General features: G+C 43.0%; 2 protein-coding genes across 5 annotated transcripts in view; both read left to right on the top strand.

The window, feature by feature from the left end:
- Positions 1-9,912, top strand: part of ptprbl (protein tyrosine phosphatase receptor type B, like) — a 41,660-nt gene extending 31,748 nt beyond the window's left edge. For all 3 annotated transcript variants that reach the window (XM_084059303.1, XM_084059302.1, XM_084059304.1), the window contains 9 exons: positions 3,973-4,054; positions 4,627-4,717; positions 4,895-4,971; positions 5,551-5,685; positions 5,797-5,919; positions 6,346-6,509; positions 7,466-7,601; positions 8,218-8,338; positions 8,521-9,912. In XM_084059303.1, the coding sequence (XP_083915429.1) occupies positions 3,973-4,054; positions 4,627-4,717; positions 4,895-4,971; positions 5,551-5,685; positions 5,797-5,919; positions 6,346-6,509; positions 7,466-7,601; positions 8,218-8,338; positions 8,521-8,543 (952 nt within the window). In that variant the 3' untranslated portion in view covers positions 8,544-9,912. The remainder of the gene's footprint in view (positions 1-3,972; positions 4,055-4,626; positions 4,718-4,894; positions 4,972-5,550; positions 5,686-5,796; positions 5,920-6,345; positions 6,510-7,465; positions 7,602-8,217; positions 8,339-8,520) is intronic.
- A 2,166-nt stretch (positions 9,913-12,078) lies between these two features.
- Positions 12,079-23,510, top strand: frs2a (fibroblast growth factor receptor substrate 2a). 2 transcript variants are annotated; one of them, XM_084059107.1, is made up of 7 exons: positions 12,079-12,514; positions 14,046-14,135; positions 14,563-14,654; positions 16,858-17,044; positions 18,901-19,044; positions 20,060-20,223; positions 21,437-23,510. In XM_084059107.1, exons 3-7 carry the CDS (start codon positions 14,589-14,591, stop codon positions 22,604-22,606), a joined length of 1,731 nt encoding a protein of 576 aa, XP_083915233.1. In that variant the 5' UTR covers positions 12,079-12,514; positions 14,046-14,135; positions 14,563-14,588; the 3' UTR covers positions 22,607-23,510. The 2 variants fall into 2 exon arrangements, with proteins under 2 accessions (XP_083915233.1, XP_083915234.1); XM_084059108.1 differs by having other exon boundaries at positions 14,041-14,135.
- Positions 23,511-24,310: the final 800 nt, after the last annotated feature.

Here is a 24,310-nt window from a genome sequence, read left to right as displayed (position 1 = left end):
GGCACGTTGGGTCACACTTTTTGGTCTTGCCCAAGGATTGTTTTATTTTGGCAAAACATTTTTTCATGGTACAGTAGAGTATATGGTTTTTACATCGCACCTGACGCACTAACTGCCCTGTTCGGTTGCTCTGAAGTCTCTCTTGACCTGCCGTACTCTGTCCAGCAGACTCTTATGCTGGGCACACTGGTTGCAAAAAGAATTATCCTGACAGAGTGGAAAAACGCCACCGCTCCTTGCTTCACCAGATGGCTTAATGAATTCATATCGTTGATACACCTGGAGAGGCTTCGTTGCAACAAACAGGACAGTCTGGCAACATTCGAATATATATGGGGTCCTGTCGTGTCCCACCTCGACTCAGTGTGATTGCTCCGTTTTTTTTTTTTTTTTTTTTTTTTCTAAGCTCGAGTGTTGATGTGTCCAACTGCATACTGTGGTCTGTTGTACTCTGCCTATATATATTACCTCATTAAGATAGGTTAATTACTCATGCTTACACATTATAGTCTGGTGTTTGTTTGTCTTGTTTTGTCTTGTCTTATAAAAAACCCAATAAAAATTAATACACAAAAAAAAACAATGTCTCAAGGTTACAGGTTGCAGTTCCGCCGCCGACCCCCACCACCTTCAGGGGTCAGGGTGACCTCGGTCACAGACCCCGTGAAGGCCCAGTGTTTGGCCCAAGAGGTGGCCAAGCTCTTGGACAAACGAGCCATAACAGTAGTTCACCCACGTTCACAGAACGAGGGGTTCTACTCAACTTACTTTCTCATCCCAAAGAAAGACGGGTCTCTCAGGCCTATACTAGACCTAAGAAGGTTGAACGTGTACCTCAAGGTCCTTCCGTTTCGGATGCTTCGCACAATCGACGTCCTGCAGACGATCACACAGGGGGAGTGGTTCACCTCAATAGATCTCAAGGACGCGTATTTTCATGTGCCTATACACCCAGAGCACAGAAAATACCTCCGCTTTGCCTTTCAAGGCCAAGTCTACCAGTTTGCCGTTCTGCCGTTCGGCTTGTCTCTAGCTCCCCGCATCTTCACAAGGTGTATGAGGGCAGCCTTAACATCGCTATGCCTGTCAGGAGTGAAGATACTTCCCTACCTCGACGATTGGCTCATTTGCGCCCCCTCTTTCAGGGAGGCGGAACGGGTGACATCCAGGGTCCTCGCTCACATCGAGGCACTGGGCATGTCGGTGAACCTCGAAAAGAGCTCGTTGGTTCCGACACAACAGACCACCTTCATCGGCATGTCCCTAGCATCGGTATCGATGCAGGCGCGACCGACTACACAGAGGGTAGAAAAGATACACAACCTCCTGCGGTCTTTCCGCCTGGGGGCAATGTTGACTGTCCTAACATGGCTCAGACTGCTTGGCATGCTGACCTCAGTCTCAGCGATCACTCCTCTTGGGCTGTTACATCTACGCCCACTACAGAGGTGGTTCAATGGCCTTCGCATGGACCCCTGTCTACACAGGGGGGTCAAGGTCAGAGTCACTCGCAGGTGCCTTGGTTATCTCCGCCGGTGGCGGGACATTGCATTCCTGCTGCATGGGGTTCCTCTCGGCTCAGTCCCGGCGAGACGAGAGGTAGTGACAACAGATGCCTCGCCTCAAGGTTGGGGCGCGGTATGGCAGAAGAGGTCAGTCCAGGGGGTATGGTGCTCTCGGTGGAGAGGACACCATATCAATGTGTTAGAACTCCGGACTGTTTCCTTGGCGCTGAAGCACTTCTTACCCTTTCTCAGGGGGAAGCATGTGCTCATTCGGACAGACAGCACCTCAGTGGTGTATCATGTCAATCATCTAGGAGGGACCAGGTCTCTGGAGTCCCTGAGGGAAGCCCAGCGACTGTGGACATGGGCTTATCCTCTATTTCCCTCGATGAGGGCAATGCACCTGCCAGGCAGAGTAAACTCTGTGGCAGATTATCTGTCTCGTCAGAGACTGCCCTCTGGGGAGTGGAGATTGCACCCCCAGGTGGTGCAGTTGATTTGGGATCGGTACGGGGTAGCCCGTGTAGATCTGTTTGCCTCAGAAGGCACAACTCATTGTCCTCTGTGGTTCAGCCTGGCAGAGGCCAGTGCGCCACTTGGGATGGACGCTCTCGCCAACATCTGGCCGAGAGCGCTCCTGTATGCCTTTCCTCCGATCCCCCTGTTGTTGCCTGTGCTTCACAGGGTGCGATTGTCAGATCACAGAGTTCTCATGGTGGCCCCCAAGTGGCCCTCGAGAGTGTGGTATTCAACGCTCCTCAGTCTATTGGACGGGGATCCTTGGCAGCTTCCAGTGAGGGAGAACCTCCTGTCCCAGCTGGACGGGAAGGTATGGCATCCATCACCGAGCCTCCTTCAGCTTTGGGTATGGCCATTGAGAGGGATCAGTCACTCTTGAGTGTGCTTGACCCATCGATATGTGAGACCTTGCGGAGTGCAAGAGCCCCTTCCACGAGGTTGGTGTACTCTAATTGCTGGGCTGCTTTCTCATCGTGGTGCAGCGACAGGGGTCTAGACCCAGTCTCTTGCCCTGTACAACATGTACTACAGTATTTACAGTGTCTACTTGATGCCGGCCGTGCGGCCTCCACGTTGAGGGTACACACGGCCGCTATATCATTTAATCATAGCCATATTGATGGCAGGTCAGTTGGTGCGCATTACTGGGTGACACAGTTTCTGCGCGGTGCCAAGAGGTTACGCCCCCCTAGGGTGGGGCGTGCTGCAACTTGGGACCTACCTCTGGTCCTGCAGGCATTGAGCCGGGCGCCCTTTGAGCCTATGGCAGGGTCGTCCTTGAGCTCTTTATCCATTAAGACTGCGTTTCTGTTAGCAGTCACGACAGCTAAGCGTGTGAGTGAGCTCCACGCACTTTCTATTAGTCCAGTATGCCTTCATTGGAAGGCGAACGACTCTGGGGTTACACTTTGGCCGAATGTCTCATTCCTACCTAAGGTATTGCCCCCCAATCATACTAACCAGGCCATAGAGTTGGCGGCATTCCATCCTCCCCCGTTTACATCCGAGGTGGAGGAAAGGGCCCACTTACTGTGTCCAGTCCGTGCGTTGCGACTATATATTCAAGCAACGCAGAGTATTAGACGCTCAGAGCAGCTATTTGTCTGCTACGGCGGAAAGAATAGGGGATGTGCACTGTCTAAACAGCGGCTATCCCACTGGGTAGTTGACGCAATTAAGAAGGCTTATGACATAGCCGGTAAACCTGCCCCTTCAAATGTCATCTGCCATTCCACCAGGGGCGTAGCCACGTCCTGGGCGGCGATGAAGGGGGTGTCACTGACAGACGTCTGTGCGGCGGCATCTTGGGCAGCGCCGTCCACCTTCTCGAGGTTCTATCGCCTTGACGTGGCCTCTGGTTCCTCACTGGCGTCAGCGATCCTGCCGCTGGCTGCTACGGCAGACTAGGAGGTGGGTGCAATTCCTCGTGACACTTGTGGTATAAGTCATCCACTACTGTAACTGCCTACTGGCAGTCAGGAGGGAATGAAACAGAACGGAAGTTACGAATGTAACTATGGTTCTGTGAATTCCCGGATGACTGCCAGTAATACTGGTCACTCGGAATCTTTCAGGGCGAGAAGATTCTTAGAGGCCGCGCGCAGGCTATCATGTGCTTATGTAGCCGGGACGGCGGACGCACAGGTAGCCTACGCGTCACATGACTTTGTTTATATAAATACTCGACCTGCGCGGAGCGCGAGAGGCATTATTCACTACTGTAACTGCCTACTGGCAGTCATCCGGGAATTCACAGAACCATAGTTACATTCGTAACTTCCGTTGTCTGACCACTGTTTCTCTGAGAAGTGTACTCCTTATGGTCTGGTTTCTTATATTGCTGGGGATGTGTGAATTTAATATTATTTGGTTGCACTTTGGATGAGAATGTCTGCAAAATGCTTAAGTTACAATTTCACTTTGACATTTGTTTCTCTGTAAACTACAGTCCCATCAAGATCATGCACTTTGAGTCCCACTACACCAAACTACAGGCTGACTCCAACTACCTTCTGTCAGAAGAGTATGAGGTTAGTTACATCTTTTGCACTGTATTTACCTGTGACTATAAAGTATGTTTTCTGTTTCTTAACTTCACAGTAATTACTCAGACTCTACTCAGACTGATAAAAAAAGACAACAGGACCTTATAGACAGTATTGAGAGACAGTGCAAAACATACTATGAACAGTAGATGGCACACTTTATTCTAAAATATAATGATTAATACATTTTGGTATAGATACTGTTTCCAATATACTATATTGTGGAGAATTTAGTGAAATGTTGAAGATTATTCACTATTTCTCTCAGTATCCAATCAATAAAAGTGTTATCAATCTGTCAACCAACAAGTGAATTCTTCTTTAAGAAGTACCACACCTCTGTGCTGTCATTTTCTAACAGCAGGTATAACTTTTTTTCAAACATGGTTGTGCCATTTTACCACTTTTATGGCATTTTTATGCCAATTTTGCTGCTACTGACTAATGTTCTTTCAATCATGTTTGTAAACCACATTTGATCGCTTTGTATTGGTTTGTTCTGCCTCACTTTGTACCCAAACCATTCCAACCTAATGTCTCTCATACACTCATTACAGGATCTAAAGGACGTGGGTCGCAACCAGCCCTTAGACACGGCTCTACTGCCAGAGAACAGGGGCAAGAACAGATACAACAACATCCTTCCCTGTGAGTGGGCGAAAGTCATTAAGGAGTACAAATATGCAGCGATTAGAGAGAGATTGCGCGTGGTTGTAAAGGCCACACCCCTTCTCGTTCTGCAACCTTCTCATTACTCAGCATTGCATCCAGTATTTATGTGGCGAGAGTCTTGCTCAACCCTCGCTATTTTGTTCCATGATTCAGATGACTCAACGCGAGTGAAGCTTTCCTACGTTGATGATGATCCCTGCTCTGACTACATCAATGCCAGCTATATTCCTGTAAGCCCAGCACTTACTGTACATTCAACTTGATGTCAGTGTGTGTACAGAACCCAGATGCAAAATAAAAGCCTTTATGCCTGGCTCTTACTTTTTATACCTTGCACTAATCTGTTTTTGATTAAGGTATTGTATATCAAATTGAAATATTAAATGTACTGTATGGAAAGACACACATCTATTTTAAGGCTTAAATTAGAAGAATGTTATATTAATATTATAATAAGGAAAATATGGATAATGTACACACACCATTGAGTCAAGTCTGACATTGTATATCAAGATCTATGTACAAAGTAAGAAATTATGACCTATGATTACCTCTGGTTCACTGTTTTCAAATTAAATAAAAAGAGCTATAAAATTGTATATATATAAAAATAATGTAATGTTGCTCTAATTGTCAGTGAGATATTGTTTTGACCTTTGCACTCTTTGTTCTTGACTGATCCTAATACATTTGCATGAACCTATGGTAGTTCTACTGTTGCACTTGTAGCAACACGTGTCAACATGCTGGCATCTTTGCCTAATGGTGAATATCTCATTTTGAAAAATAACTGTTCATGTGTGTTTCAGGGCAACAACTTCCGCAGGGAGTACATTGCCACCCAGGGCCCTCTGCCAGGAACTAAAGATGACTTCTGGAAGATGGTGTGGGAACAGAATGTGCACAACATTGTCATGGTGACCCAGTGTGTGGAGAAAGGCAGGGTGTGTATAAAGATCATATTTAGTGGCTCTTTTATTGGATAAGATCCCTTTAATACATTGACAAAATCTGACCTAACTACTGCATACTGTACATCTTTGTAATGTATGCAGGTGAAGTGTGACCACTACTGGCCATTTGACCAAGACCCTCTGTACTACGGAGATCTGATCGTCCAGATGCTCTCTGAGTCTGTTCTACCAGAGTGGACCATAAGAGAGTTCAAGATCTGCAGTGTAAGTCTAGACCAAAACTAGGTCACATATTACTTGTAGCATCTGTTCGCAGTGTTTGTTTTAATTTGCTTGAGAAACAAGGTGGGTGGGGTTAACCACACCACATTAAACAATGCAGGGAGTGAAACGATGTTAACAGAATCACAGGGAAATGTTTGAAAGTACGCCAAGTGTGTACAGAATTTCCGTGACAACCTCACGCTATCTGACTTGTCCTAGTGTTGTAAACCCCACCCATCTGACACTCCAACCATGGCAAAAAAGCATAAATGCCATTTGCAAATGCCGTTTGATGCATGTCTGTGTACTTGAGTACATACCTGAATGTTCCCTATAAGAATAGCAGCATCATATTACGGTGATACATCACATTACAGTAATCATAAACACAGAGCCATCCTGACCATGTTTCCGTGGGTGTTTTAGGAAGAACAGCTGAGCTACTCCAGGGTGGTGCGCCAGTTCCACTACACAGTGTGGCCTGACCATGGCGTACCAGAGACCACCCAGTCCCTGGTCCAGTTTGTCCGCACCGTCAGAGACTATATCAACAGAACCCCCGGTTCTGGACCCTCTGTGGTCCACTGCAGGTAGGGACTGAATGCTCTTTCTGTTGTCATATCCTGCAGTACCAGAGTGATGCTCAAATTAGCCATCTCAGGAATTCTCTGTGAGGTAGTATACAGTTTCTTCATGATGCTGTAAGCTTGAGTTCATCACTGGTGTGGTGTAGTATGTCACATAGTCTCGCTTAGCCAGACGATCGGAGATGTCTGCCTACCAATACGTCTGGTGACATCTAAATTCTATGTAGGGGCTAAAACAGAAATGGCCGCTAACAAACACGTCTCAATATGAAGGACTGTCCAAAAGTCTTTGCATTGGTTCTGCAATGCAATTTGTTTTTAAATTTCCGAATAGTCTCTAGCCCCTACATTGAATTTAGTTGTCAATAATGATACTGACTGATTCTTGACAGAGCTCACATTATCTCTTTATGGGATTAACATCAATGGTATTGGTATGTAAAATAGTGAAGGGACAATGCTCTCAATACCCTCATACCTGTCTAACTACTTCTCCAAAGTGAGTGACACCCACAGCCACAACACTAGAGGGAACAACCATGATCTGGCACCACCCAAATTGAGAACAAACATGGGACAATTCTCATTCTACTACCCTGCCACCAAAATGTGGAATGCCCTGACACCATCCATTAAAGGATGTTAGGATGTATCACTGGTCTCTTTCAAAATTGGCCTGAAAAAAACATCTATCAGGAGACCACAAGGGGAGGTAAATGTAAATTCCCATCGAAAGGAAGCGCCATTCACTGTCGCCGTTTTAACTTTTTCTCCTTTGTACATACAGTGTTTGTTTTGTTGATGAATTGAATACATAGGACTCAATTCATAGGAATTGACACAGGACTTTTTTGTATTATCCTTTTAGCCTTAATGTCTTACTGTATGTCGCACTGTGCTGTTTACATTTGTGAAGTATTCAATCAATCTTTGTTTGTCCTCCCTTGCTCTGGTTATAGTGCTGGAGTGGGACGCACAGGGACCTTCATAGTCTTGGACAGGGTGCTACAGCAGCTGGACTCCAAGGACACTGTGGACCTCTATGGCGCCATTTTTGACCTGCGTCTTCACCGCTCACACATGGTGCAGACAGAGGTTCGTTTATCAAGCCAGCCTATATCTAAAACTCCAGAGGCAGTCTGTAGAGTTTCTGCTTTAGAATTTTTGAAGAGGCAGTAGGAAATAGGAAAACATCTGCTAAATAGACCAAGCTAGGGAACTTAAACTATACTGACGGGTAGGCAGGAGCCTTTGGAAATGGTGAGAGCCTACCTATCTCTCCTGAGAGACTAGACTGGGGTGGGGTACGATGGTGGTTTGAGTAGTATTGAATTTGAGAAAACACAGCAGCATTATTTCTGTTTGTGTGTATAAAATGTTAGCCTGGAAACCAGACAAATCTACCACAGCTCTAAAGACAAATAGCCCTAGGCAGATTGGTCTGGCACTCCTCGATTTAAATCACATTTCACTCGCCCCAGAATTGTGGGCGACCAATCAGAGCACAGCACACTATTCAAAGTGGGAATTTCTTTGCTGTGATGTTTGAATCTGTTTGTTACCGCCCCTCGGACATTAATCTTCCACACCGAAGTTCCAGACTAATATCTTCGCAGTGATAATAGTCTGGCCATGCCAGGCTAATAAAATGTTTCCCCTTCCAAAGTCAGTGTGACAGTGTACTCATCCCAATGTTTAATTTCCTTCCCAGTGCCAGTATGCATATCTCCACCAGTGTGTGCGAGACGTGCTGCGAGCCAGGAAGCTGCGCAATGAACAGGAAAACCTCCTCTGCCCCATTTATGAGAATGTGAACCCTGATGCCCAAAGAGGTATGCATCTTTCATTGATAATGCTATCATATCATATCATATCAAATCATATTATACAAAGACATTGTCACAAATTAGTCTATACCTCATTATTTCTTGACTCAAATAGTTCTAGTTTTCAAGTCAGATAACGCAGTAAATCAGTCAATAATTCATAATTTTTATTTTATTTTGGCCCACAGATATGGTGTACACCAGACGTTAAAGATTGTATTGACTACTGAGGGAGAGAAAAAAGGAATGACTTTGTACTTTAATTTTTGTGTTAAGCACTACAGGGAGACATGGCAATTTTATTTTTATACTATTTTAGATTTTTTTCTTTTCTTTTTCTTTGCCAGATATTATACATTTTTGGAAAGTATATAACTAGGCTATTTAATTATATCAGAGTGTTTCACCAGAATTGTATATATTTAATGCATATGTGTGTGTTTGTATATATGCCGCTTGAATATTTTATAATGGCCGCTTTTGGATATTGTAGTTTTGTTGTGTATTATAAGCTAAGATGTTTGCACATTACTTACTGCTGTGTCAAGTTACAAACGAAAAACGATATATAATGTGTACACCTATTCTCTTTATACTCCATGACGGTGTCACTTGCCGACAAGAACTGATCTTATCGACAAGCGACACATTGTACTACAGAGTAGAAATTAGGCTTACATCAGAAACAGAAACACTTTATTGCCAAGTATGAGGTTCATAAAAGTTCATAAATTTGCTTTGGCACAATGGGACACATTTGATGCAGTAACAACCCAACCTTAAATGAGTAAACGCAGGACCACCGGCACTCTAAATGGACATACAGGACTCGCATATAGTGCAGCAGAAACATGCAGACTGTAGACTACATTTTTAGACCACAGTGTGGAATTATGAGGTTATTTCAACCAAATTCACTTCTGCACAGTAAACATTTTTTTGTATCTCTAGCCTCTTTTGAGAGATGATTCATTATGACTAACAGTGAGGTCAGCATATTTTTCCTGGCAACGATACATTTGCTGCGTTTATCTTGGGTCTCTATCAGAGGAGAACATTGCAACCAAAACTGTATGTCATGGCAATCACAAGCACTGAGACATTGTTCCAAACATGTCATTAGCAGCTGTCAGTCTGGAGAGTTTATATATGTAGGCTTTTCAGGAAGTCCACAGTGAATTTATTTTGTGTGGATACAGTACTTTAAAATACATTTTCTTACTGAGGGTAATTTGTCTTAAATGAGAAATGAAGTTGACTCAAGTGCGTTTGTTGACAAAATGAGAAATTTATTTTTAGATGTTGTATATAGCCATGGCTGCTTTATGTTTACCGAAATGATGGGGAAACATTTTTATTTAACCATAAGCCTACGTGAAGGACCATGTTTAGTACATTATCATGTGTCTAACTTACCCGTGTCAAATGTGTAAGCAATGAAACATCATGGATGTGGAAATGTCACAGGTCTGTGAGCATTAATCCATCACAAATGCATACCTGCTCCAACATGACCACAGTACTCACTGTCAAAGAATGTTTGATGGTAATCATTAAACCAAAAAATCCAATCAATGCCACAGGACTGTATACTGAAGTTCTTTACAACATAAATCAACCCATGCAAATGACACATTGTGACACATCTGCAGTCATTTCGATAAAACATGTAATTATGTGTTTTAAGATTGGAAGACTGACACACCATTACTTTCTATTACTCATTCATTATGCCTCCCCTGGGAGAGGCCCTGGGTGTCCCAAAACATAGGAGACTTTCTTTTTCCTTTAATGATGGCAATCAGGTTGCGTTGACATTAATCTTAGGTCCTTAGGTCAATGTCACCCAGATAGAGTTCATGTAATCTGATGTCAAGAGTTAAAAAGAAACGTATTTTATACTATATTGAACTATACCAATTTAAATGTTATGTTAATAACCACTTAAGCTCTATTCAAAACTTCAAAACAAAATTCAATCTACATACACAACACGTTCTGAGCGTTGTGAGCTTTGTTGCAACAAATGTTATACTATTGAACTATACAAATTAAAATGTAGGCTATATTAAACACTTAAGCCCTATTTAATAAATAATCAAATAGCTGATCTACAAGCTCACAGCGTGTCGCTTGTGAGCTTGTAGATTAGCTTTAATGTGATTATTATTATTTATATTTTTTTTAAATGCCCAAAATTGGGACTTCGGGTGAAAGTGGTGAAACTTCCCTGGTTAACCACTCAAACCCCAGCATCCGTATTGTGGGGAATTAGGCGATCGACTGATCGACAAGCTTTGCGTCGCGTTGTGAGCTTATCGATTGGCTATTTTCAGCGACAGCTTTCCCCACAATAACAGAAAACGGAAAATATACTAGTATGGAGCACTGGGGGACTCCTCTCAACCATAAGCGGTTTAAGTGGTTATGCCCTATTTAGAAAAATAAATTGCCAATCTACAAGCTCACAGCGTGTCGCTTGTTGCGAGCTCGTAGATTAGCTTTATTGTGATTTATTTATGTATTTTAGATTTTGAAAATGCCCAAAAATAGGGACTTCAGGGTGAAAGTGGTCACACTTATATGGTAAAAAAAAACAAAGCACAATGTTCAATGAAAAGATGGCTAACAAATATACATGGGCAAAAAGCTACCCCATGCTATCCCAAAAACCACACAGTCGCGCCTGCGCACTCAGCAGCACATTCACCACATTGGAGGAGATTCCTGCCTGGAACTCTCGGGACTCCCTCTTTCTTTGGTGTTTTGTCCAGGTGGGCGTGGTTAAATGCCTAAACCTAACCCTAACCTCACAGCAAATATGCCAACCTTTTTTACTCGTGAACCAAAAAAGATAAATTTTATGTCTTCCTATTGAGTGATTAAATACTTTATTAGCAGTTTACAAAAAAAAGCACAGGAAAGTATAGTTCAATACAAGGTCTGCTTAGAGGATTTTAAACCCAAGAAAGCTATGGCTTGTTTCCATTGGGGTCCTTTGTACTGATGTATAGACCCCTTAACAGACGACGTCATACTGGCTGCGTGCAGCCAGTATGCGCGCAACGAAACCCATTATATCAGGTCTCGTTAGGACGCGTCTCACTAGCCAACACACACAAGAGGGGGTTGGGGTGTGCTGAAACCAGTGCACCCCGAAACAGGTTGGGAATTGATTGCGTGAAACAATCACCTGTGCGTCCAGGCTCAATGTTAGTAAACAAATAATTGGTCTATTGATTGATTGGTGTACTTTATTTAGTAAGACATGAGAAACAGTACATGGAACTGGAAGTACAATTCACGATACAAGGTCAACTTGTGTAAAATGAGTTCCCACGCACACAAACAGTTGGGGGGGGGGGGGGGGGGTATCAAAAAGAAAAATATGTACAGTAAACAGTTTGGGGGGGGGGCTTTGATACCCAAACTAGTGAAAATAGCCGATCTACAAGCTCAATGCATTGCGACGCTTTGTAAGCGTGAAGAAATACAACTTCTAAAGTTTTATTTGATATATTTTTTAATGGAATTTAGATTTTTTTTTTAATGAACAACTGTGGGGAAAAAAATGAAAATCTTTTGTTTTCTTTTTAAACGAGAAGTTAAAAAAGGGATGTTTAATTGCGAGTCGCGACCGATAAAAATGAGTCCGCGACCCACTGTTTGGGAACCACTGCCTTAACCTAACCTCAAAACCACGCCCACCTGGGCGAAACATCTGCGAAAGAGAGAGTCCGTGGAACTCTATCGGAAGTTTAGCCCAAGTTGTAGTGATTTAGCCGAGCGAGGCTAGTAGCGACCAGAAAAGACCATCCGACCCGAAGTAAAAACTCCCTTTTCGGACAGGAAAAGCGCACTTCGCCCGACTTTTCCTCCATATATTGGAACACAAGGGACTGTTGATGGATTTAAGCCGTTTTTTGTCGCGTTGTTTTCGGCAGTAATGAGCGTTAGGCACCGTTGAAAGAAGTTGTGATTGTTTTTTTTTGGCGCTCGAGCGACGCAGAGGAAAGATGGAGGCTATGTTGGTCTAAGCTAGGCTAGTAGCAGGGCTAGGCTAACGCTAGCTTGTCTAGCTGGTTGGTTCAACTGGCGTTGTTTTGTCACAATAACCTTTTGAGTTGGAACCGTCTTTTTTTAACGGGAAAAGTTTGGATGCTTTCGTTGAACCTGACAACGGTAAGAACAGTTTTCATCAAATAACACTTATTTTTGTGTGTATGTATGTATGGTGGCTGCCTAAGCAGACGTTTAGCTAAAAGCTAAATGCGTTGGTGTATCCCAGCCGCTGTAATCTCGCGTAACCAGCCCAATGTTGCCATGTCCGCTTATTATAAGCGACTTTGGGCGTCTTCTACTGTAATGTTGCTTGTAAATATTAGTAGTTGCTGTTTTTGGGGCTTGTTTCTTGGGCTTGTTTACACTTTTGTATTCTTATTCAAACCAGTGGTTCTCAACTATTTTCATGTCAAGGACCCCCAAATTAATATGTATTTGTCCCCTAACCCCCATCTGTAAATGTTTTGTGCCAGGGACTCCCGTACCAAATTTGTGTTGTTAGAAGAATGTTTGAAAAAATATTTCAATCTTTGCCCAAGATTTCTTTTGAAAATTATTCATGTGGCCTAATAGTCGGTTCTTTTTGGCTTGTTTTCATGGACCTAGTTGCTTATTTTTCTCACACAACCTGGCATCACTGAAGCGGACCTCCGTTTTTGCAATACAGTTCTGTTGGTTACGCGAGATTATAGATTAGCTCTGTGCTAACTAAACTAGCTGCCATTTACACTGTCGTTCGTCGTACCACTGCAGTGAATGGTACTTTACAAGTTGCAAAGTTGTCCTTTAAGAGTAATGAGATGTTTTAATGAGTTTGTCAATGTTTTCCCAAGTTAGATAATAACAGCCGGTGCGACTCAGTTGAGTCTTGACTTTTGTTCATCTGATTCTCCTCTTGTCTACATCAGTGGTTCTCAGCCCTTCCAGGCCGTGACCCCCCAAAAGAATCTTTGAAATGGGGACCCCCCCCAGATAAATATTGTGGAAAATAGCAGATCTACAAGTGAGGCGTTGTGAGCTTGTAGATCGGCTATTTTCGAATGTTTTGTCTCTTTCTTATATTATTAGACAATTTGGCCAGTGTTTGACCAGTTTTTATTGTATAGTTTGCTGACTGCTTTTGATGCAGTAATGGTCTTTTTCTTTAGGTATTAAAAAGGTCTTTCTTAGTCACTTATTAATTGTCACTTTACTGTCATCTGGGGACCCCCACCCAAAATCATCAGGTTGAGAACCACTGGTCTACACGATGACTGGTAAACACCCCTAGCTGGCTAACATAGCTGAGTGAAATACTTAAAAGTTAACATCTGAAGATAAATTATATGGTATAGATTATTGGTTGTTGCAAATGTATAGACCATCTTATTGTATTAAAACACAAAGAACGTGAGAATCCCTGGTTGGTTAATGGACCTTTGTTGTCAACGCAAAGTATTTTCTTCCATAAGGTTTTTTGCATCTTTTGCTGACTGGTCACTTGAAACCACCTCCCAGGGATAGTTTACACAAATCAGTTTTTTGCTTGCTGTTTTGAAGAAACGGGTAATTCGTGATGATGTCAGTTTGTCCGGTGTCTGCTTGGGCGCACATTTCGCTAATAATTTATGCAGGCTAACACATCTCTGATTGTCCCCCCCTCCCAGTACAGAATTGGTGTTCATGTTGGGAAAGGGTCAAAAATCATGAGTGTCCCTCAGCCTCTGAGGATGGAACCAGGGGTACTGGTGGCAGGATTTAGGTGAGCAGATCTCAATTAAATACATTTGTTATGAGTTAAATGAAGATGAATGGGATACAACTGAGGATCTTGGAAAAGCTTGAATTGTATTAAAGACCATTGGGGGGGGAAATATGTAAGTTTACTACTCTTACCACTTTGTACTCGTATAGTAATTTCTATTGTTAAAGAGTATTAAATAGCTCTATGCCAACCTACTTGGCAGCCAAATTGCTGTACCACTGTTATACAATGCAGTGAAAATCAACCAAGCTCTTCAAATCCACTCATAAAAACAGGTTCTAGAAATAGCCTTTTCTAATGGAAAATGTGTTGAAACTCTGTTTTCTTTTGTTGTTGTTGTTAAACTTGCACACACCCACACAAATGCTTTGGGATCATCAGTATGATTTACAATTTGATTTTGATTGAACATTTTACATTTCAGACATCTGATGGTGCTCTGAAGAAGCCATGGGTAGCTGTTTAAGCTGTCCAGAGAAAGAGTCGATCCCAGATAATCATCAAAGCAAATTCAAGGTGAGTGCCTGCCTTTGCCTGTCTCAACACCATCTCCATAGTGAGTGGGAGTCTTGTCAACCCACACCCAGGATTATTCACTAATGACTGTGGTTGACTTGTTTCAACCACCAACCCAGCTTATTCTGCTTACTCAATACCTTACTAGATGTGAGAACAAACTCCCGCACTCTCTCTTTTGTATTTAAAATGTTATTGTGAAAAAATGTGGGGTGGGAATTGGCAACAGCCACTAACCAAAATGTTGGTTAATTTTGGCTGTGGCTGACTAAAATTCTATATTTGACCAGCCATTGTGGCAACATGGCCACTGTTTATAGTTCGTTTCTATTCTAAAAAATGTATGGTTTGTAAAAAAAAAAAAAGAAGAAAAGTCTAACTGACAAGGGAAATTAATGACCTGCTGTCTTGGTTAATGGATAAAATGTTAAAGAGTAACAAGAGAAACGTTTTCAGCCTGTCCACGCCTTCTACATAGATTTCGAAATAAACCAAAGTGAGATGGAGGTGTTTTGGGGGGAGTATAGGGCCGATGAAACAAAGTCATTGGGTGAAAGTCATCCCAGGCAGGCATAGATGTATGGGCTGGGTGGAGTTGCACTCGATTTAACTGAATCTGTTCTAAACCACAGCACCTCGAACACACAATGAGAATTTTTAAACCCAACAATGAAAAGACTAGTACGCATCACACATTTAACGACCGACGTCCACAGATTGCTATTGCCAGTTCAGATTGAACTACAGGATCACTTTCAGATTTGTCCAGATCCCAGTCGTAGACATCAGACGTGTTTGTTTAACCCATTAAGACCTGGAACTGTGTCGTTTTTAGATTTGAGCTAAAAAGCATTATTTTACACTTTGGGCTATTCAAAAATAGCAGATATACAAGCTCATAGCGCGGCACCGAGTGCCGCGCTACGAGCTTGTAGATCTGCTATTTTTGAAAAATCGTGAAAATGTGTGCAAATCTTTGAACATAATATATTTTTAAAGCGAACATTTTTAACTCAAATCTTTGCTTCTGGGGGTCCCTGGAACAAAATATTTTGATGGGGGTCCGCGGTCAAATACATATCATTTTGGGGGTCCTTGACATGAAAAAGATGAGCACCACTGATATAGAAACATACGTTTTTCAGAAAACTGTTGAGATTTAGGAGACATGTAGGATCGGCTTCAGGTCTCAATGGGTTAATAATTGTGACTGTTTGGAGGTTCGATCGGGAGGCTGTAGATAAATCCGAAACCCACACACGCGACAAGAATATAACAACAACGTAACGTGTGAATTCATGGCGATCTGCTCGATCTCGTCAAAGATGTGTGATCGATATCGTGTTTCTAGGCAGGGCTAGAGGAAGCAGTAGGGTCAAAGGTGGCAGCACTTAGACATTAGGCCTACATTTTGGGTTTTAGGATGTATTCTAGGAGGTGTTTGAAACCATGACTAGGGTTGACATGTTTTATTATGTGTGTTACAGCTCAGAAATGTTTTAGTGTACTCTTTAACTAGTACTATCCCTGGCCTTACACTAATGTGGTTTAGTAATGTTTAATAACACATTAGTGTACTCTTTAACTACTATGCCTGGCCTTACACTAAAGTGGGTTTAGTAATGTATAATGAGAATTCACCTTTTCCTATGTCTCTCAAAGTTTCCCTGTTAACTTTAATTTGATCTCTAATCCCAGGGCAGGAAACAATATTTTTTCCCCCATAATTCTACAGTAGCTGGTTCTTCCCCAAATTCACCATCTACTGTCACAGCACACAAGCTTTGTCGGTTGATGGTTGATTGTTAAAGTGGCTGATTAAATTGAGTAACTAACATGTCACAGGCAAACTTCACTGACCTCTTCCATTTTCTTTTTTTTTACCAAGGACCACCAGTCTATTATATTTGTGAGAGTGGCTGCCCGCCACAAAGTTTAAAGGGTGAATTTGCATTTCAGAGCATTTTATATAATTTAATTAATTTAATAATATAATTATATAAATATGACAACAGTCATAAAAAAACAGTACAGTTAAATTCAAGTTGAAAATGGTGGCCATGTGTCCGATTGAGTTAAAAAGTAAGATGTTGACATTTGAAATCCATACAGTTTTTGGCGCATTGCCATTACCAATAAAGGCAGAAAAGTAAAAAAAAAAAAAACCTAACCCTTAAAAATGAATAAATAAATGTGTGTTCAGGTGATCAACGTGGATGACGATGGGAACGAGCTGGGCTCAGGTGTGATGGAGCTGACGGAGGGCGAGCTGGTCCTCCACACCCATCGCCGCGACGACGTCAGGTGGCCTTACCTGTGCCTGCGTCGCTATGGCTATGACTCCAACCTCTTCTCATTCGAGAGTGGCCGGCGCTGCCAGACCGGACAGGGTACATGTTGAAATCACTGTTTTCAGTAGGGGTGCAACGGTTAATGTTTGTTTTATTTAATTGTCAAAGAAAAAGTGAAAATAGCCGATCTACAAGCTCACAACGTGTCTTGATGCGACGTGTTGTGAGCTTGTAGGTTGTCTATTTTCACAACACCATTGTTCGAAGTATAAAATAATGTGTTAAGTGGTTAACTGATTGTTGATATATAATAATTTATTCGATAAATCGAAAAAGGAATAAATAGATTAATTAAATAAATTAAGTAAATAATTGATAGTTGGAGCCCTAGTTTGCAGTGTCGCCCTCTCGGTATTGACATCATGATGATGAAATTCATACAGGGCTTGTTGTAGTTTTTACCATTATTTCAGTTGTTGTTTTTGTTCTTGGAAAAGAAAAAAGTTAATTTTCTACTGGACTCTCTTTTGACCACGGGGGAGTTTGTTTGATTATGAGTTTACTGCATGGCACATTGCTGCGTTTCAACTCCACTCACTCATATATCAGTGTATAAATGTAAAACCAAACCTTTTTGCCATTATCGCTGAAATGCATAATTTACTAATGTTAAAAGATTCGCTGTCTCATTTCTTATAATTATTGGGGGGAGGGCTAAATATACTCCTCAGTGGGGTGTAGTTGATTTGGTCATATTAGATGTCTGTGCAGTTGTGACATTACCTGCTCAAATCACCTTATTTCTAGCCAACAGTGTAATTTTTGCATTGTTGTGCTAGCCAATCTATCACAAATCACATGTTTCTGCTACTGCCATGACACACCTTTGCCATTGTTTTTGGACCCCATGCTTTCTTAAGGATGAGGTGGAGAGAGAGAGCTGGGGTTTGTAGGGGTTCAGTAGGTTCTTGTGTGCGGTAAGTCTCAGGCACGCTGTGTTCTTTCCCCATCTCATAACATGACCACCCAATACTGTGACCTGTCATCCAGTATTGATCCCCCTGTACATGCTGGTGTGTCTGTGGTGTTATCATTGGACTGGGAATTGTACCTTTTTCTTTATAGTGTTGTGTGTTATATTCCCCTCCCAGTGTGAAGCGTTTCCTTGCAGTTGCAGTGATTATTATCAGTCTCAATGAGATGGGACCATGTGTGGTTTGTCCTTGATGTGTTTCCATACCCTTGGTTTGTGTGTTCTCTAGTAGCCGTCTTCGATAGCACTGCACCCATTGTCTTCTTTACCACTTTCAACCTGGCGTTTTCTTTTTTTTTTAGCATATCTACAAGCTCACAACACGTAGCATCTTAGGCTTGTAGATTGGCTATTTTTTTTACTGCGTGACAACTGTTTATGTCGTGTGACACTGTCGTGCTACAAAGTATAAATCAGGCTTTACCGATTAATCTCTTCACCTCCATTTTAGTGCCTGGTTTGAGAGAGGCAGTGTTAAGTTTGGTAACCATTTGAGATAATCATATAGTTTTGGCAAAAAAAATAAATAATTTGTTTTAATTACTGTAGTTTGATTGTAGTCTATTTCCCTTAAATCTATGGCCCTTTTCTGGCTTACATCTCATTCTCAATTATACAATAGGTCTTTAATTTCTGTGTACTTTGTGGAAAATATTCATTAATTCAGTATTATCTCCATATCTTTGATTGTCAGTTATCAGACATTTGTATTGAGGAGAAGGCTAGAATATTATTACAGTCTAATTCAATGATATTTAAGCTCCATAGAACCTAGTTTTCGAGGAAGAAGATTTTATCTCAAATATTTATGTAAAATTGTCAACAAAATGGACACTGAGGGACACAAAGATGATGATTTGTGACCTGTACTCTTTGGATACTGACTTGTCAATTCCCGCTCTGTGTGTTTGTGTGTGTTTAGGGATCTTTGCCTTCAAGTGTGCACGGGCGGAGGAGATTTTCAACATGTTGCAGGAAGTGATGCACAGCCATAGCATCAGCGTTGTGGAGGAGGCCGTGCTGGAACCCAACCACCAGGCCCCACACACACCTCACACTCCTGCAGGTATTCATCCGTCTTTACAGTCTACCTTACACAGTCCTCACAGTGCAGCAGGAATTTAGCGTTTACAGTCCACCTAGTCCTGTCACAATTATTACATAATCGGCTAATCGCAATTATTTGAGATAATCGCAATCATTTTCATAATCGTCATAATTGTTTCCATGTTGAAAAATTAAATGGCAGATCTACAAGCTTACAAAGCTCACAAAGTGACGTGTAGCTTGTAGATATTTCCGCTATTTTTCTTTACATATTCTTGAAAGTATAATATTATTAAATGTGTCAGTAACTTCTTTGTATAAATAAGTCATTTATGATATCTGCCCTGTGCAATTTGTGACTATGAAGCCTAAAAACCAAACAGAAATTAAAATTGTATTCATATGTTCCAAAGTTCAATGCCAAAAACACAATTAAATCGTTAATCACAATTATTTGTGTGACAATTAATCATCAAATTAATTTAATTGTAATCGTGACAGCCCTAAGTATACCACACACACACACGTGCACGCACTCCTACTAGTATAATACACACCTGCACGTATTCATCTTTACCGTCTACCTCACACAAACATACACCACACACTCCTGCAGGTACACCAGAGTGGAAAATTACAAGTACATTTAGTCTGTCTGTCTGTCTGGCGGGAGGTTAATTTGTCTATCGTACATGCCTCTTTGGCAGCCATCATTTAAGGGTCATGTTTTATTTTAAAAGCCCCATCTTTAGAATTGTGCAAGTGGCAGGTGAATTTAGAAATTCATTAGCCACAAAAACATGGAGTTTCTACCCTGGGTACACTCACACACATACCACATATTTCAACAGTTCATCACATACATTCCTGCAGGCACACATGAAAGCACATGTACACCCGCCTGCAGGCAACACACACACACACACACACACACACACACACACACACACACACACACACACAAGCAGTAATGCAACAGTCATTAATGGAATCTGTGTGTGTGTGTGTGTGTGTGTGTGTGTGTGTGTTTGTAGCTCTGGGCTACTCCGTGCCCACGGTGCCAAATGGTGTGACCAGGATCCCGTCTGTGGGCGAGGCCCCGTCTCACCCCTCCACCCGCCATCCGTCTGTGGCCAGTACCCGCCTGCCCTCGGTGGGGGAGGAGTCCACACACCCTTTACTGGTGGCTGATGATGCGGTAAGATGACAATGCACACATATTAACTTGTCAGTAGCAGCAGCAGTAGTTGTAGTGATATTAGAATCAGCAGGAACAATATCTGTAGAAGTAGTGTGTAGCGCTAACAGTATAAATATTAGCAGTAATGGAGTCCTCTATTAGCACAACAGTATCATAAATGCAAGTTAAATTCACAGTGAAAACCTGTTATGTTTGTACTGTTACATCAACATTCTCTTTTTCTATTGTTGCGTCAACATTTCTTCAAAGTCATGAACAATTTTCAAATCAATCTGTACTTTCAACTATGAAAACATAAAAAACTAGAAAAAGTGCTCCTCGGAGCACAGGTCTCCGCCAGGTCAGGTACGTTATTCTGGCCTCCTGGTGGCGCTATAATAGGCCAATGTGAAAAGGGTGCCATTTATTCTTAGGTCTTTCACAGCAATCAGACACTGCATTCATGATTTGAGGCATTTTGTTCCAAACATGTGTTTTGCTAAATTAGACCTGCTGGTGGCGCTATAACAGGCCAATGTGAAAATGGTGGCACTTCTTCCTCGCCCTAGTGGGAATGTGCGTGTGAAATTTCATGGAAATCGCAAGCTACGTGCATAGTTTGAGGCTTTTTGTTCAAAACGGACCAATCCTGCAAACTTTGGAAGCCAACCATAGGCAATGAGGATGGAATATGGGAAACCGGACAGATCCGTGTTGATCACATGACTATAGAGATACTGTGTACCGATTTGCATGACGTTTGGATAAAATCTGTAGGAGTTATATAAAAAAATGTGTTTTGCACAAATCAGCCTCCTGGTGGCGCTATAACAGGCCCATGTGAAAAAATTGGGGCAGAGGTTCTGAATTGGCATCCAGGGAGTGTGTGTGCACAGTTTGGGAGCGAACGGGCCAACGGTTCCGGAGATTAGCTGGTAACACACAGACAGGACACACACACGCACGCACGCACGGACGGACGGACGGAGGGTAAAACATACTCTCTCGCCATGCCTTCGGCCTGGCGGAGACAATAATACAGGCAAATTAAGTCCTCAATGTTGATTTTGGCTTCTTTGAAGGTAGGAAAAATCATTCAAAACCCTAGAAAATAGCGGTATGCTTTGGAAAATGGACAGCGCAAGGTATACGTTAGTCAAAGAACATGCAAAAAAAGAACATGCAAAATAATGTGTAATATATATATTTTGTAATCATTTGGGGACCTCAGGTACACACCTACGTCAACACCACAGGCCTTCTGGAGGACCAGCCCAGCCCGCTGACGGCTACCACCCCTCTGGAGAGCCCCGGCTCTCCCCAGTCCCAGTGCCCCCCAACTCCCCCACCTCCTCCCCGGGTCCGCACTGAGCCCCTGGCCCTGCCCTCGCAGCCGGAGCCCCAGGTACTGATGGAGCCCCAGGGGGTGCGCTTTGTGTTGGGCCCCACCCCCGTACAGAGGCGGGAGAAGGAGAAGCAGCTCCAGCAGCCGGAGGAGGGGGAGGCGGCTGGGGAGGGTGGAGGTCATGAGAGCGGGGAACCTGGAGAGACTAACGGCCACATGGACGCTCAGCAAAGTGCCAAGGAGGCCGCCGCTGAGGCCGAGCCGGCCCACACACACTCCAACGGCTCTGCCTCTGCATCCAGAGCCTCCCCCACCTCCATCACCCCCACCCCCAACCCAGCCACGGCCCCCCGTCGCCACCGCCCGCCCCCCCTCACCCCCGACGTTCAGAATGTCAACAACTCTGCCCAGCGACGGACGGCCCTGCTGGATTACGAGAACCTCCCTGCGTTACCACCTGTCTGGGAGACCCGAAAGCCCAGCTCCGAGGAGGAGGAGAACAGCCGTGGGGGCGGTGGTCTAAAGACGCCCTCGCTAAACGGCTACAACCACCACCACCATCACCACCACAGCCTGCTCCACCACTCCTACAGCCACCCGCTGTCAGCCTCCCTGGAGCCCTCCCACAACTACGTGAACACAGAGAACGTGACGGCTCCGCTCAGCGCCCATCGGCCCGACACGGCCCGGCGCCGCACAGAGGGAACCACCATCTTCAATTTTGACTTCCGCCGACCGCTGCCGTTCGGCGGCCTGGCGGAGCCGGCGAAGACTCTCAACTACATCGAGGTGGAGATGGACAGTGGCGCCGGGGCCAGTGGGGGAGGGGGCAGCAACAAGGGAGCCTCGGACGGCAGCAACCCCCACACGCCACGCACGCCAACCTCCCCTCTACACCCCACCACGCCCACGCGACGCACAGAGCTGTACGCACTCATTGACATTGAGCGCACGGCCGCCATGTCTAACCTACAGAAGGCTCGGCCGCGGGACGACGGAACGTCGCGTAAGACGCGGCACAACAGCACGGAGCTGCCCACCAAAAGCACTGTTTGACCTACGCACCCCCCAAAATTAACATTTTTTGTCTCTAAATACGATACGATACACATGATTGGCACAACGGGATGCCGTCTTTATATTCTTATAATGGAGAGACTTTGGAGATGCTGAATATTGAGAGACTCCGTGAGGAGGAAAAAGTCTTAAATTAGTTAACAGACTTCTTTTTTTGTGCGTGTGGTTACCTGTAAAGGAAAGTTCAGGTAGACCAAAAGAAAGATAAAAAAAACATGTAAACCCTAGGTACTTGCCATATACCAATTTATTCCTATGGTAATATCATACCTCTTTTCCTTCACTCATTCTACAGTGCATTTGGGTTTGTTTATTATGTTAATAAGACTGGACTGCATTCCTCCTCCTCCTCACCCATTCCCTCTCCTTATATGGTACAAATCAGTATTACTGAACAAAGCATTCCATTTAGCCTTTTTTTTATATGATTCACTACATGCTGCTGTAATTTCAGTATCTAAGGATGACATGGTACACTACATTATGTTTCTGACTATGTACAGTAGATTCTGGCACAATAAATGTCTGTTCTGTTTTTATTTGTACTTTAGCCGATAAGAGGCCTGTCTTTTTGTTTTTAGTTCGATCTCATTATCTAGTCAGATTGCCCAGTTACTTATATTATGTCATGCAGCAGGCTGCCTTGGGTTTGTAGTGATGGGACCTAGGCTAAGTAATTGGGAGGATTTCAGAGATGCAAGATTTAGAGGTCAGTTTATTGTACCATAAAGATGTCAGTGCTCCTGTAAGTTTTTTTTATTTTTTAGATGGACTCAGGAGTGGGGTGTATGAATCATATGAAAACTGATTGCAATTGGGTGACACAAGCAAGATTTACTGCACTTTCAAAGAATATGCTAATAAATTGGCCTCATTCATTTTAGCTTGCACAAATGTTTCTCAGTTCACACTGCTGAGTCCAACCTTAAAGCTACAATCCAGAAGTTTAATAGCCGTCGTTTCCCTCTCCCGACAGCGGTAGGTAATTTCAACCATGTCCAAACTACAATAAAGATGGTGGTGCAGCTAGTGTCCAGTCCGGTGCTCCGCTTCAAATTTTGACATTGAACCACTTGTCCTATCCACACCAGGGTCTCTAAATGTATTAATGAAATAGTAGGGAGACCACCTCCAAACATTGCAGATGTACTAGTGGCAGTATTGGCATACATACTCCATACATATTGGTTCAAACGTTATTTTAAAATAATTCCCGGATTGTAGCTCTAACGTCAAATTTGATGCCACCATTTTGTCCCATCTCCTTAGTCATATTTCATTGCAAGTCAGAGAAACCCGAATGAAAATATGTGGGTTTATTTTGAGTTGTCACCCAAAAGATGACCCAAACTGTCCCCTCTGCCTCCCAGAGTAGGTTTTAATTGAACTAAGTTAACATCTAATTATAATGCAAAAGGATGTGTATTGCCTACTGGATAGTATGCTTTCACTTCTGACAGTCATTTAGTAGCTACTAGGCTTTCGGACATACTAAATAGTATGTTAGTATGCGATTTCATAATCTTCTGGAGTAGTCCTTTTTAAGATGACTGGCAACAGTTTACTATCATGTAAAACTGTCCAGTTTCATATTTACTCTAGCTCAGCTAACAAAGGCACCAATTTCTTCATAAGGGTGGGATGTGTACCAAACCTCCCCTACACAATCTTAAGCTCTGATAT

The sequence above is a fragment of the Gymnoscopelus microlampas genome (genome assembly GCF_963454915.1).
Source record: "Gymnoscopelus microlampas genome assembly, chromosome: 6".
NCBI classification, from domain to species: domain Eukaryota; kingdom Metazoa; phylum Chordata; class Actinopteri; order Myctophiformes; family Myctophidae; genus Gymnoscopelus; species Gymnoscopelus microlampas.
The sequence above is the reverse complement of the archived record's forward strand: the minus strand, read 5'-3'. Positions and strand labels throughout refer to the sequence as shown.